This window comes from Dermacentor andersoni, chromosome 1 (assembly GCF_023375885.2).
Source record: "Dermacentor andersoni chromosome 1, qqDerAnde1_hic_scaffold, whole genome shotgun sequence".
In the NCBI taxonomy this organism is placed as follows: domain Eukaryota; kingdom Metazoa; phylum Arthropoda; class Arachnida; order Ixodida; family Ixodidae; genus Dermacentor; species Dermacentor andersoni.
In genome coordinates this window covers 24,375,474-24,389,468 of record NC_092814.1, presented here as the reverse complement: position 1 = coordinate 24,389,468, position 13,995 = coordinate 24,375,474, and the positions used below count along the sequence as shown (strand labels likewise).

Genomic DNA, 13,995 nt, shown 5'->3' with positions numbered 1-13,995 from the left:
GATGAAAAGGGATGTGCTGCGGTATGATAGGGGAAAATGTCTCTCTCAGATTCGGCTTCCCAACACTCCAGGACGATGCGGAGGACGGTCAGCCTCTCCCCGCATCTACCACAGGTTGGAGATTCATTTCCAGTGAGTACAAAATTATGTGTACCAAATGTGTGTCCTATTCTGAGACGATAGAATAGGACATATGTTCGGCGTGATTTTGTTGCTGAGGGCCAGAAACCTAATTGTGGCTTTATGACGTGCAGCTTATTATTTCTTTCCGCGTCCCACAAGTGTTGCCAGTGGTTTCACAGTTTTCTTCGTAAGAAAGGCCTCAGATCTGTGGCAGGGACAGCAGCGGTAGGATTTATAGCTTGCAATGCAATTGACGTGGCCATCTCGTCCGCCAGAACATTACCGCCGACGCCCCTATGGCCAGGCACTCAGCATATGATGACATGCTGATTAGATATACCCGTTTTACACAGGAAAGAATAGAGTTTGTTAAGTACTGGATTTTTGTGCTTGCAGAGTGACATCAAGGCCTTTGCGACACTTAGGGAGTCTGTATATATAACTGTGTTTTGGAGTGTTGATTTCCTTATATGCTTCATAGCCGACAATAGCGCATGGGCCTCAGCCGTTAAGATACTTGTTTCTGGATGCAGTACATCGGATTCCGATAAGGATAGACCAATGGCTGCATAGGACAGCCCGGCATGCGACTTCAATGCGTCTGCGTAGAACTCCGTACAGGAGGGCTTGTTCTGGAGTACTAGAAAATGTGTTCAGATTTTGATCTCTGGAGCGTGCTGTGTAACTTGTAGAAAAGATATATCACATTCTATCAGCTGCCACTCCCAAGGCGGTAGCAGCTTTGCAGGAGGCATTAAGCGATATTCGAGGAGTTGGACATCCATTTCAATGCTAAGCTCCCTCACACACAGTGAAAAAGGCTGTCTTACAGAGGGATGATTACAAAAGAGTGTAGCACATGTCACATCGTTAACAGTATTAGAACACGGATGATGATGATTAGAGTGAACTTTCAGAAAATGTTAGGCTGATGTATGCTCTCTGCAGATGGAGTGACCACTCATTTGATTCTACATATAAGCTTTCAATGAGACTTGTTCTGAAAGCGCCAGAGTCTAGCCGGATACCTAGATGGTGGACGTGATCTAGCATGTTTAGCGCGCTTGGGGCGGCAGAATGACAGATCATGGCACCATAGTCCAGTCGTGATTGAATGAGGCTCTTCTAAAGATTCATTAAACCCTTTCCGTCACTGCCCCATGTTGTGTGGGATGCAATTTTCAGTAAGTTCATTGCTTTTAGGCATTTCACCTTGAAATATTTTATGTGGAATAAAAGTTAGTTCAGTGTCAAGTATAATGCCTAAGAACTTGTGCTCTTTATTCACAGGTATTTGTTGCCTATACATTTTGATATTGCGATCTGCAATGAGCCCTTTCTTTCTGGCGAAAAGCACACAAGAACTTTTGTTGGGGTTCACTTTAAATCCGCTTTCGTCTGCCCATTTGGACACTTTGTTCAAGCCATGCTGTACTTGCCTCTCTCGCAGTGCAAGGTTGCAGGATTTGAAACCTATTTGTATGTCGTCCACGTAGATGGACTAAAAGATGGCTGGTGGTAATGAAGCATGTTCATCTTGACGATAAAGAGCGTGCAGCTAAGCACGCCTCCTTGGGGTACACCAGTTTCTTGTATAAAAGGTCGCGACAATACGTTGCCGATTTTCACGCTGAAGGTACGATTGGACAAATAGCTTTCTAGTACTGTTTAACATATTTCCACGTATGCCCATTTCCAACAAGTCTCCGCGACTCGCGGCTGTGGCGGAATGCTACGACCACGAAAGCCAAACCTGGGCCGCCCAGCAGGTCTCGGCGGCTCTTGAAAGACAAAGGCTGAGCGAAACCGACGGAATGTTGCCCCTCAGGGCGACCGACTGCGGGAGTAACACGCGCTGGAGTTGAGTAGAGACCACCCGCTGAGAAGACGTCAGGGCCCACGACACGGTGCCATTTAGTCATGGTGTCATTCTGCAGGCGACTACATGAAGTTGTTTCTCTCTCTCTCTCTCACAAGATCCCGCAACCCCACGTTGTGTCATCCACCTTCTCCATATCGAGGAATACCGATAAGAAAAAAATGTTTATGTATAAATGCATCATGGATATTTCCTTCAATGTGCCCAAGATGATCAGTTGTGGACCACCCTTCTCTGAAGCCACACTGATAGGGATCAAACATATTGTTCAGTTCAAGGAAATGTATGAGTTGACGATTACCAATTTTTTCAAAAAGCTTATACAGGCAACTTGTAAGAGCTCTCGGGCGATAACTCGCCGCCAAGGAAGGGTCTTTACCCAGCTTCAAGACAGGAATAACAATAGCTTTTTTCCATGAGGATAGGAGGTAACCGGCCGTCCAGATAGAGTTGTGTGTCATCTGTGTGTTGGTGCGTGAGTTTTTAATCATGTCATATGTGTTTCTATCAGCTCCCGGTGCAGAGCTTCTACATGTGCTCAAGGCAGTTCTAAGCTTGGCAATATTAAAAGGACGGTTGTATGGTTTATTCGGACGGCATTCACGATCCAGTGACTGAAGTTCAGCTACTTGTTTATATTTAAGGAATGATTTTGCGTAATGTATGGAGCTTTGTACATGCTCGAAATGTTCGCCCAGAGCATTGGCCTGGTCGTCCAAGGTAGTCTCTTGGTCATCAACTAAGAGCAATGGGTGGACTTACTACTCCTTTAGCTTTCGTAGGCCATTCCATACTTTAGACTCTTGAATGTAGGATGTGATGCCCGAGAGAAACCTCTCCCAACTAGCCCTCCTTGCCTGTCTTCGCGTTGTTAAGAACGGCCAGCTGCAGTGCAAGTTTGCCAGCCAGTTACGCCAGCGGTGGTAACCTCATCTTGGATCGCCGCCGCTAACCTCTAGCCTCGTTGCCGTTGCGAGTGAAGGAGTTTGACGAAGCAGGCTTTGTGTGCAACACGACAATGCCGCCCTGTTCTGCTATGAGTGGGGGAGTTGCCGCGGGAACGCCGACAGGGGCTCCTTCCCGCGTTCCGACCAAGACGCAAGACAATGTGCTACCCGGAATGGCTCAGAGTTCTACGAAGCCCCTCTGACGTCTGCTCCGGACCATTACACCTGTGTGTGTGTGCAACACGTGTATGTGAGCCTGCCTCGTCCAAAAGGGCGGGTCATCTACGGTGACGTCGAACGATGACTGGACGAACGTTTCCGTCCACTTGGAATCAAGGGGGGACCAAGTGCTTATAAGCAGCGATTGCCGGCTGCTAGTGGGTGCTCGTCGTAGTGAGCTGCGTGCTCATTGTCATGCTCGAAATTTACTCGTGAGCTGTGCTCATAAGCTGTTTGCTGTATGTTAGTCTTGCGGGCTCCATTTGGGAGTCACGCTAGACTCTATATATGTCTTGTCTAAGATGTAAATAATGTAAATAAATCCTGTTCACCGAGTTCCTCTCTACAACCTTCAACTCCTTCAAATGGTGGCAGCGGCGAGATCGACGACTCCTACATCTGGTTGACAGCGGTGGGATCGTCTGACAACTCTAATAGCGTGTGCCTTTCCTGTGATTTTACCAGTTTAAATTCCATGAGATTTTCTGCAGTTGGGGTGCGACGCAGCAAACCCCACGCTTTGTTTCGTTTCCTTCACACCAGTCTGCCCTGCTCATCTTTTACCTGAGAGACCTTGTGTTTGTGGAACGAATTTTTTTTTGCTGCGACGAGTATAAAACAAGTAAGATAAACTACTGCTTCATCTATGCTAAAATCAGTGATAAGATGTCATGATAAGTAAGTGGATTCCTTAAAATGATTCCATTCGGCAGAGGCTAGTTTCCACCAAGGGGCATGTGGAGGGCATTCGTGTTGACGTATGAAATTTAACATTACAGGGAAGTGGTCACTTCCATAAGGATGTTTGGTTACATGCGATTGCGAGTCGGGGAAAATTGAAGTAGAGCTAAATGACAGGTCTACTGATGAATATGAATTATGATGAATATTATAATACTTTGAATCCTCCTTATTGAAGAGGCAGGCACTGGAGTTTATAAGAAAATCTTCAATAAAACGACCTTTCACATCGCATCGCGAGTTTCCTCACATGGTGTTGTGGGCATTAAAATCGCCTACAAGTATGTAGGGGTCCGAGAGCTGATCAATTAGGTTATAAATATCGCTTCTTCCGAGATGATAATTTGGGGTTATGTATATGCAACATACAGTGATTAATTTATTAAAAAGAATCGCCCAAACTGAGACTGCCTCAAGGAGCGTCTGAAGGGCAACATGATGACAAGCTACAGACTTGACAACTATTTCTACAATGCCAGACGAGGCATTCGCCTCGTTGCGATCTTCACGATAAATGGTGTACTGATGAAGAAAGTTGGTGTGTGTGGGTTTCAGATGTGTCTCTTGAACACATAGCAACTTTCGATTATGCTTGTGTAGAAGTTCTGTAATGTCGTCTAGGTTATGAAGTCCTCCAACATTCCATTGTATTATTTGTGTCTCCATGATGATAAATGTGTTTTGCACTGTATGTTTAAGAGATGAAGATTAGCTCACGGGCCTTTCCAGGTACCGTGACGAGAGTTTTGTCTTTTTTGGAGCGATCGCGAGAGTCTCACCGCTCCTGAGGCTCCGGCGGCGCCATATGGCTGATTGTTTTGTCCATCACCTCTTGTGAGGCGCTGGACATTCACTCTTGCGAGCGCTGCATTTGACGTGAAGGCTTCGTCTCGGCAGACGAGACCTTTGAGGCAACCGGCCAGGAGGTCGAGGGTCCCTTCTGCTGGGGCAGCGGAGCAGCTAGCTGCTCCGCCAACGGCATCACTGCCGCCTCACTGCGCGCAAGACACATGCTCAGGCTCAAAGAACAAGCACAAATTTGCCCATACACATGTGCTGGTTTCATGTTGGTGTGATTTCCTGTGCTGATTTTAAGTATCCTATTTATTGACTTATACTGAAGAATTATTTGTAGGGCATAAGCATACTGAAAAGCTTTCTGGATTGCAAATTTATTTCATCTTTCACTTCTATTTTTCATGTCAGCAGTCCCAATAACTGTTGATCTGAAAATCAACAGAGTTTTAGGCTCCGAAGCAACACACCTTTGGCTACCAGAAATGCCACAATGTCTCCCGGAGGTACGCCAATGAGCAGAAGTATACAGAACACAGGTTCATATAATAATAATAATAATGAAAAAAAAAAGAAAACTGAGATGCACAAACTGAAATTAACAAGTGCACACAGAGACATTCGGAACACTAAGTTCAGACTGCAGTTGTCAATTTCAAGTTACATGCATAGGCAGCGAAGAATATCAGTTTTATTGTGGAATTCCTGTTCTGTAAGCTTTTGCTCACAGGTGTACATATCACATTGACAACCTGAAGGTTTGTATTTTGACTAAAATAGTACCACACGAATATTTTTCTAGTTAATGTTCAATAAATTTGCCCACAATGCCCAGGTACTGAGAGATGATGCGACAAGGTTTCATACATGTCTTTCTAAAGCAGTGAAGCACTTCAGCTTAACAAAATACTTGCTCAGTTAAAAACCCTACTCTTATAGCATGAAAACTGCTTGACTTGAAAAGCTCTAAAGTTGTGTACAAAATTACAATGAAGATTTTCTGCTTCTACTGAGCCCACCAGAGCATAGTAATCACAGTGCAGTGATCACTGAATCAAGATCTTCAAAAATATCTAATGAACTGGTGCGTCAGCACTGATGCTCAACAGTGGTCAAACAAGGGGTGTTGTTGGCTCAAGAGACACGCAGCTGCTTCGACCACTGTTAATCACTTCCGAGTCTTTCGGTGAACCGAACTGAATGTTCATATTTCATTCAGCCATACCTTGGTCACATAGTGCTTGTGCCCGGTAAGAGTCTGGAAGACCTGTAAGTATTTACAAGCAAGCAAGGAAGGCTGTTCAGTATGCTGCAGTCCTCTTGCGAGAAAATAATTTACTAGTCGTGGCACTTTTCGTATTTACCTGTGTATACCTTGTGTCGATAACAACTACGTGCTTGTGACAACCATACGCCAGCAGCGACTGGAAGTCCCTGAAAGCGAATTAACCGAAACAATTATCCATACCATTCATTAAATCAAAGAATTAAAATTAACGATAACATAGTGGAGGGGAGCTTAGGGGGACACTGCATGACCTGTATAAACATGGTTAACTAAGGCACCGCTTTTAAACGCCGATAAAAAACCTACCCTGTTCAAATTGGCACAAAGTCTCGCGTCCTCGTTATGAAGTGCGAGCAATATACCGCTTAGTGTAAACCAGAGAAAGAGGATACATTTAAGCATACCGGGAACTTACCAGTCAACAGCATCTTTATTCGCAGGTGTTAAGGCACCAGGCAGAACTCTCGAAGATATCCTTTTAATTACAGGATTAACCGCGGAATCGTCAATGCGCTTCTCTGAGAAGCAGCGCTTTAATGATGACATTGTTTTATTGGAAAGTGCAACACACGAATGACTATGTGCTCCTCAACCGAGTTGCTGACCGAGTTCACATTTCGCATAGGCAGATTTAGCCATAGCTTGTTTCGCTGCACTCCGGTTTACAGATCACCGCTTTGCCATGAAGCAAATCTGTGAACCAAGAGCAAACATCCAATCGGTGGTTATCTACTGCTATTAACCGATGCTACAGCACAACAGCCGCTACAGCCAAAAAGCTACTAAAGCGGATGCAATGGCAACGTTGATGACTAGATTGGATCGGATCGATTTGTACTCTAGTCTGGACCTAACCAGTGAAACATTCTTTAATAATTCACTATTTCAATCGTCATTATGTCTACAGACTTTTGTTACACTAAGAATTACAGCATAATTCTTGAATAAACGATGTTCTTTTTGTGGGTTCGGATTTTAGCAACTGAAGTGGCCGTAAGTAGCTACCACTAGCCAAGGTGTGTGTGTTTATTGTCTTGTTAGTCTTGTATGGTGTGGATTGGTGTGGATGAACGCTGCGTGGTGGGTTGTCCAGTTATCTGTGGGATAGTACGGTTGCAGTGGGTAAACGGTCAGCTTGCTAACGCACTTTGCAGACCGGCTGCCTCGCAAGTTCTCTACAAATTGTCCTTACTACTTGCCGCTGCTTCTAGGCTTCGGCATTGTTGCAGTGATAAATGAACGTGTGGCAGGCTGTCCGCCCGTTCCTTCTTTAAGCGGGCTCCCCTGTGATGTTCGTTTGCTCCGGCTGGAGCTTCTTGAGCCGACGCACAGCCAGCGCAGCTTCGACGTTACGAAGGCACTATAGCAGCTGCGGACTGCGTGAACGAAGGTACCGTGCCACATCTTTTGATAAGAAATAGAATTGCATCTGTAAGTATGATTCAATGATTTTCCACATCTGCCAGATGGGATACAAACACCTGGTTCAAGTTGACAAGAAGCAAGTTGAAGGAATGCTGAAAAAGCGGCGGTTTAACACAAGCGGTGGTATCTTGCGATTTTCAGGTGCATTATGTCGTCTCGTAGAACTTGAGCTAAACAGCGCTTGTAATCATTCTTCAGAGCACAACAGCCCCAGTACCTTCATGGACAGACGCATTTAATGAATGAACGCGCACTGGATGTTCAACCTTGTTTAACAACGCTATCGTGGCCAATTCTAATGGTGGCACTGACATTTGTGTGTAGTTCGAGTTTCATTATTGCTGAGGTACATAGAATAATTGTGGTGTCATGTCTGCACGCTTATTATTGTCGCCGACGCATTTCATGCCAGTTGCGTGTACTTGCACCGCTTGAAATATGTTGCACGTAGTCTTTTTTTCAATTCTTTATGTGTGCAGTATGGGGTCTCATGCCACACTTGGAAGTGCTTTTTAATGTTTACAGCAAGGAGGTTATTTACGAGAAGGACGGAGGTTAACCGAGGGGCCCGATTTTTATTAGTCATATCATGAGAAGCCAACAAACACTGACAACAAGGAGAACATAGGGGAAATTACTTGTGCTTAATAAATGAACCAAGGAAACGATTAATTAATGCAAATGAAAGTGGATGAAAAAGCGACTTGCCGCAGGTAGGCAACGATCCCACAACCTGTGAAGGTTGTGGCCGGGATTCGATCCCGTGACCTCGTGCTTAGCAGCCTGACACCATTGCCACTGAGCAACTGTGGCGGGTACTGTGATGCAAGGAATGGACACATCATAATGTGATCAAATATGGTAGCACGTACTAGAGTGATGTTAAAAGCATCACTAGTAAGGGCACAGCATGATATGATGTGACTATGCAGAAATTAAGTGAAATTATGCATGTACAGAGTCTCTACAAATTAGAAAAAAGATTATGGCAGATCCAACATGCTTGTTAGAATCAACATTATGCAAAGCATTCTTTAAATGTTGCAATTCCATGCAAACAGACACATGAGATTTGTGAATTATGCAGATCCAATGCACATGTTGGAATTTATATGAACTGAAACGTGTGAAGCGGTTAATTGAATACTATAAAACTTAATTTGATGCTTGCAATAATTATTTTCTTTATTCAGTTCATTAGCTCTGAGACATGGTGCCATTGACTGCAAGAAAATTACGACAGTCATGCTGTTTTTGTTTCCATTAAGTTAATAGTTAAAACTAGAGGTCAGGGCCGCTATTTTGTAGCGATGCCTTATGCGTTATTCTATGCTATTCTTATCATCCACCACACACGGCCGTCCGATCCCGTTAATAATGTGGGCAGACCGTCGCTCTGACCACTGGCCAAGTGCGAAAAGCGTGAAAAAGCATAGAATCGGAAAAGGCATCGCTACAAAATACCGGCCCAGTGTTTTCATTTTAAACCAGGAGAGGTAGCACTCATTTTTTTTCTGAAATCCAGTTTTTTTTTTTTTGAGTCACTGAAAGTACATTTTCTAAAAAGCTAAGACAGCTATCGGATATGCAGCTGTTAGCCGACAGGTGCTGATTCAAGGAGCCTTGCAAAGTCAAGGTAATGCATCAGCCTGCTGCCCATTCAATCAAATTAAAGCACGGATGGCGTGACATGTAGCATATTTCAAGATTTGTTTCTCCACTCGTCCTTTAATGTTTAAAGTTTGGTTCTTTTTTCCAGAATGGGTGATAACACCTAGTCATATCTATAAAACCTTTTTCTAGATTATTCCTTGTAGCTCTCTACCCAAATAATGTTACAAATATAGCCTCATGTTAATTGTGTTCTAATCTCACGTTCAGATGCTCTTTATTCCTGTTGTCACATTCCTGTATGGCATTGGGGCTTTGCTATATTGTGTCTGTAAGTCTTTATTCTGTGTAGTTGGTGCAACTGCAGTGCTCAAGAGAAGTCTGCTGTTATACAGCATGTTTCAGTGTTGACAAAATTATTGAACATGATAATCACAAAAAAAAAAAAAAATGTCTGTAGCCTGAAACGAGAAGTTATCCATTGAAAAAGTCAGCAAAAGTTCATTTGGCAAGCTATCATCACTGAAAAAAAAAATCTATTTTCTGCTGCAGATAAATATTGAAAATGGCATGCAATATTTTGGGAATCTTTCGTCCAAAAACACTGTAGTTATTCAGGACGAACTGGTGGGCTAGTTGGTTATACATGTCTACTTGAACAAAGAACACAATAACTCGATAGGGACTGACAGATTAATGACACCACCGAGCACTGACTGCAACTGGCTCAATGACACGCGAAGTGCTTGTAAATATACAGTTCGACACATACTTGCAGGCAGAAACAACAGAGCTAAGAAGATACATTCGTACATCTGCAGTTAGCATATACGTCATCTGTCTGGCACCCTTCCCAATCATATCTTACCTATGACATAGAAAACACGGGGAATGCGGGAGATGGAAATTGAAGACGATGAGCAAAACGAGAACAAGGTGAAAGCAGGAGCCAGCAGGTGAAGCAGGAGGCTCCTGCTTTCACCTTGTTCTCATTTTGCTCATCGTCTATGACATAGAAGCAATACAAAATCGTGCTGCTCAGTTTATAACTTCCAATTACTCTCGTGAAACCAGCATAACCGCACTAAAATGTATATTTGAACTACCATCACTTGCTTCCCGCCGGATCATCTCTCATCTCTGCTTGCTTCACACCTTTTATTACCATCCACACTCCAGGCATTCCCTATTAAATCCACCCTTACGTACATCCTCTTGCTTAAGCCACAGTCGTCCCATAGCACACATTAACACCCAATCATCTGCCATGAACACTTCATTCTTCCCTGATGCAGTAACCCATTAGAACCATCACCCAGAAGATATCGTGTCATGCACTGACCATAAAAAGTTCCGCGAAATGTTAAATAACCACATTGCTTAATTACCGATCCCACCTACCCTTACTCTTACATGATGTTTCCCCTTTTTTCACAATTGTTCCTTACTTGTTTTTGTTTATTGTTGTTTCTTTACGGTTCTGTACATTTGTTCTAACGTTGTCACAAGGATCAAAGCCCTCCCTTATGTGATGCCTCTGGGCCTTTAAGGTGAAAATAAATGAAATTAAATATGTGAAGCCCCTTCTCGATAGCAGTGAAAACATTTGTGCGAATTGTGGGAGATACGGGTGGTTCTCCTCCGTACTCTTGGGACAAAGGAACGACAACACAGTAGTGCAAACAGTCACAAGGGCATTTATTGCACCTTTCATAGATCAATGCCTGCTAGCCGAGTTCATATCCCCAAAACATGCCGATAGGCGCGCGACAAATCTAGAAGTCCGACTCACCGCGTCCTCGCGAGCGAATATGTTCGCTCCATGCTGGATCCCAACGCCTGGTCGTTCGCGTGTATAGTCACGCGAATCGTGGCGCGTTCCAAGGCGGCCACGCGAGGCGGTCTCGCAGATGCATCGGTCGCCGCGCGCTCGCGGGAGACGTCTTCCGCCGCGCGCCGACCCGCCGGGAAAAAGAGCCAGCGCCTGTCCCTCGGCGCCCGAGTAACCCCGCCGCGACGGTGGCGCCATCTCTCACACCGCGCTTGTACCACTCCGAGCGCCGCGGGCGCCAGGCCACGCGAGCCGTGCGGGAAAAACAGCATATCAGGGGATGCGCTATGCGGGAAAACATCAGGGGAGGCGCGAGGGTCGCGCATCCCCACATCCCCCCAACCTTAAATCACTTCTTATTCCGGCGAAACATGTGACACGGTCTAACATCAACACGTGCTTCGCGAACAAGGTGGTACATGCAACAGTGGCCGCGCCGGGGAAATGTCCACACGCTGTCCATAACATGCGAGCCGACTGTCCTTGGGGTACACCGCTGGCGTCCGCCGGTCACAGCAGTAGCTTTGCGACTCGACGGCACGATCCCAGGCCAGGACTCCGGAGACGACGACGCAGTAGTCGGTACGAGCAAGCGTCGCTCGCGCCGACGCGCCCAGCTGGCAAGAGCCGCCGTAGCTGTCGGTGACCGCTGGCTCCTTTGTCCGCCGCCGAGGGTTGTGAGCTGGATGCAGGAGGCCGCCGAAGTCGCTGCGCCGAACTGGCCACAGCATCACCATCGCCCGGGGTGACTCGATCGTAGTCCGGGGCAGCAGCGCAGACGATGTGCAGGTGGCAGCAAGCCAGGGGTGACTCCAATCACGCTGCGTACACTCAAAACACTCGGCAAACACTAAAGTAGTGCAAGGGAGAGGAATTCTGCATGCGCATCGCCCACGTGGTACGATGTTCAACTCGGCTAGCAAAAGATCGGGCAGCTACTCAGATGCTAAGTTCAAGTGAACGAAGCTCGCTTCCTTGAGCCGAACGAGTAATTTCAATTCGTGCGAGGCTAAACAGAATGAGGGAAGCAAATTGCAACGCCTCAACGCCACGGTCCACCAGGTTGTGTCCCTCCACGTGCGACAGGCAGCTTCGTAAAGCCTAAGGCCTAAAGCGTCGCTACCCTGACAACAACCGGCATCCAAAAACAACACCCAAAATGGGCGCAAAACAGGCAGCCGCGAGGAGACGTCAGCTCTGTGAGGTGGTCCTACTCCGCTCGGTGCACACAGCATCCGAGTTGACGGCGCCCACCGTCCCAGACGGTGTCGGAGCGCCCGGTGCCAGACCGCAATACCAGTCAGCCCGTAGTGGCACCCGTGGCCCGCGGCCACCCGGCTCCCTGAGCCGCGACTTCATCCGAGTCAAAGAGATAGAAGAAGCTATTTACATAAGAAATTCGGACCACCCACGAGGCTTCCGTACTCACTCGCTTCAGGCTTGCCACTGCTCCGCGGGCGCTCAGCCTCGCTCTCCCAGGATGCAGACCACGTGGCTCTCGTACCGACGAATGTCATTAAAAAAAAACACTTGCGAAAAGGCTTAGCATGTTGACATGTTCAAACACACTACAGCCTCCGTCGCCTCGCTCAAGAAAGCGCGCCGCCGATGCTAGCGATCAAAATTCACGCTAGGCCTACGCTTCGGTTCAAACAAAGGTCTTGAACGAAGCAAAACTGTTAAATCTATCGTCCGATGCCCCAAGAGGTCCACGTTGGGCAGCCAGATGTGGGAGATACGGGTGGTTCTCCTCCGTACTCTTGGGACAAAGGAACGACAACACAGTAGTGCAAACAGTCACAAGGGCATTTATTGCACCTTTCATAGATCAATGCCTGCTAGCCGAGTTCATATCCCCAAAACATGCCGATAGGCGCGCGACAAATCTAGAAGTCCGACTCACCGCGTCCTCGCGAGCGAATATGTTCGCTCCATGCTGGATCCCAACGCCTGGTCGTTCGCGTGTATAGTCACGCGAATCGTGGCGCGTTCCAAGGCGGCCACGCGAGGCGGTCTCGCAGATGCATCGGTCGCCGCGCGCTCGCGGGAGACGTCTTCCGCCGCGCGCCGACCCGCCGGGAAAAAAAGCCAGCGCCTGTCCCTCGGCGCCCGAGTAACCCCGCCGCGACGGTGGCGCCATCTCTCACACCGCGCTTGTACCACTCCGAGCGCCGCGGGCGCCAGGCCACGCGAGCCGTGCGGGAAAAACAGCATATCAGGGGATGCGCTATGCGGGAAAACATCAGGGGAGGCGCGAGGGTCGCGCATCCCCACAGAATAAAAGCCACATCACATTCAAAACAACAGCAAGACTGTACTACGAATGTACTCTGCAGACAGAGTTAGCACGTGAACCAGCAGCCTTGAAACAGCCGTTATTGGGTCACTATGCCTAAAGAGAGGTGCTCCTTATCACATAAAAACACCGGCAGCATGCTGACGCAATTTTCTTTAAGCTTTGAAATCTCGCCTGCTTGAACTATTTCCCGCATGGATATTTCGGCACACCTGCACAGAATTGAGGTCTGCTCAAAGAAAGGCTCCTCTTCTTTACACTGTTTGCAGTCCTGGCAATGTATACCTAGGTGTCTAGAGGCAGTAGTGACGTTATTGTTGTGCTCCCTGAGCCTGTCATTTAAACATCTGCCAGTTTCGCCGATGTAGGCTCGGTCACAGGGCTTGGGAATTGAGTAGACCACCTTTTCTATGCATAGAACAAACTGCCGCTGGTGCCTAATGGTGCAGCTTCAATTCTGACTGTCGCAAGAGTTGACCTTCTTGCAGAGCTTAGATAACTTTTCTGGTGCTGAAAAGACCACTTTTATGTGTTCTAAAAAACTGTTTTCCTACCATCCTGAAGTTATGAAAGATGGTATGCAGGTAGGGAATCACTGATACCTTTTTCTTGCGATCTGAGCCAGTCACATTTATTTCAGGAGCTAGCTTTTCTTTCTTTGGGAGCTAGCTTTTTTAGATTTCTGATTTTGCCTTCAGCTACAGAAAGCAGAAGCATGCAGGGATGTCAACCCTTAAGAGGAAGCTTTAGCTCGGGTGCTCCTATCTAAAAACATGTCAAAGGAGAATTCGTTTTTCTTGCAACCACTGCACCAAATGTGGCGAGGTTTGTTGCATTTAA

General features: G+C 46.6%; 2 protein-coding genes across 3 annotated transcripts in view; one reads left to right on the top strand and one right to left on the bottom strand.

Annotated features, from left to right (window-relative positions):
- LOC126545225 (WD repeat-containing protein 11-like) overlaps positions 1–6,801 on the bottom strand; it is a 289,213-nt gene extending 282,412 nt beyond the window's left edge. The window contains exons 1-3 of the mRNA XM_050192989.3: positions 6,408–6,801; positions 6,069–6,138; positions 5,930–5,971 (exon numbers count right to left, since the gene is read on the bottom strand). Coding sequence (XP_050048946.1) covers positions 5,930–5,971; positions 6,069–6,138; positions 6,408–6,538 — 243 coding nt within the window. The 5' untranslated portion in view covers positions 6,539–6,801. The remainder of the gene's footprint in view (positions 1–5,929; positions 5,972–6,068; positions 6,139–6,407) is intronic.
- Positions 6,802–7,032: 231 nt separating this feature from the next.
- Ide (Insulin degrading metalloproteinase) overlaps positions 7,033–13,995 on the top strand; it is a 267,382-nt gene continuing 260,419 nt past the window's right edge. The window contains exon 1 of one of the 2 annotated variants that reach the window (XM_050192991.3): positions 7,033–7,382. In XM_050192991.3, coding sequence (XP_050048948.1) covers positions 7,282–7,382 — 101 coding nt within the window. In that variant the 5' untranslated portion in view covers positions 7,033–7,281. Of the gene's footprint in view, positions 7,383–7,462; positions 7,559–13,995 lie in introns of those variants that run through there. The other variant, XM_055061253.2, reaches the window with a different exon arrangement.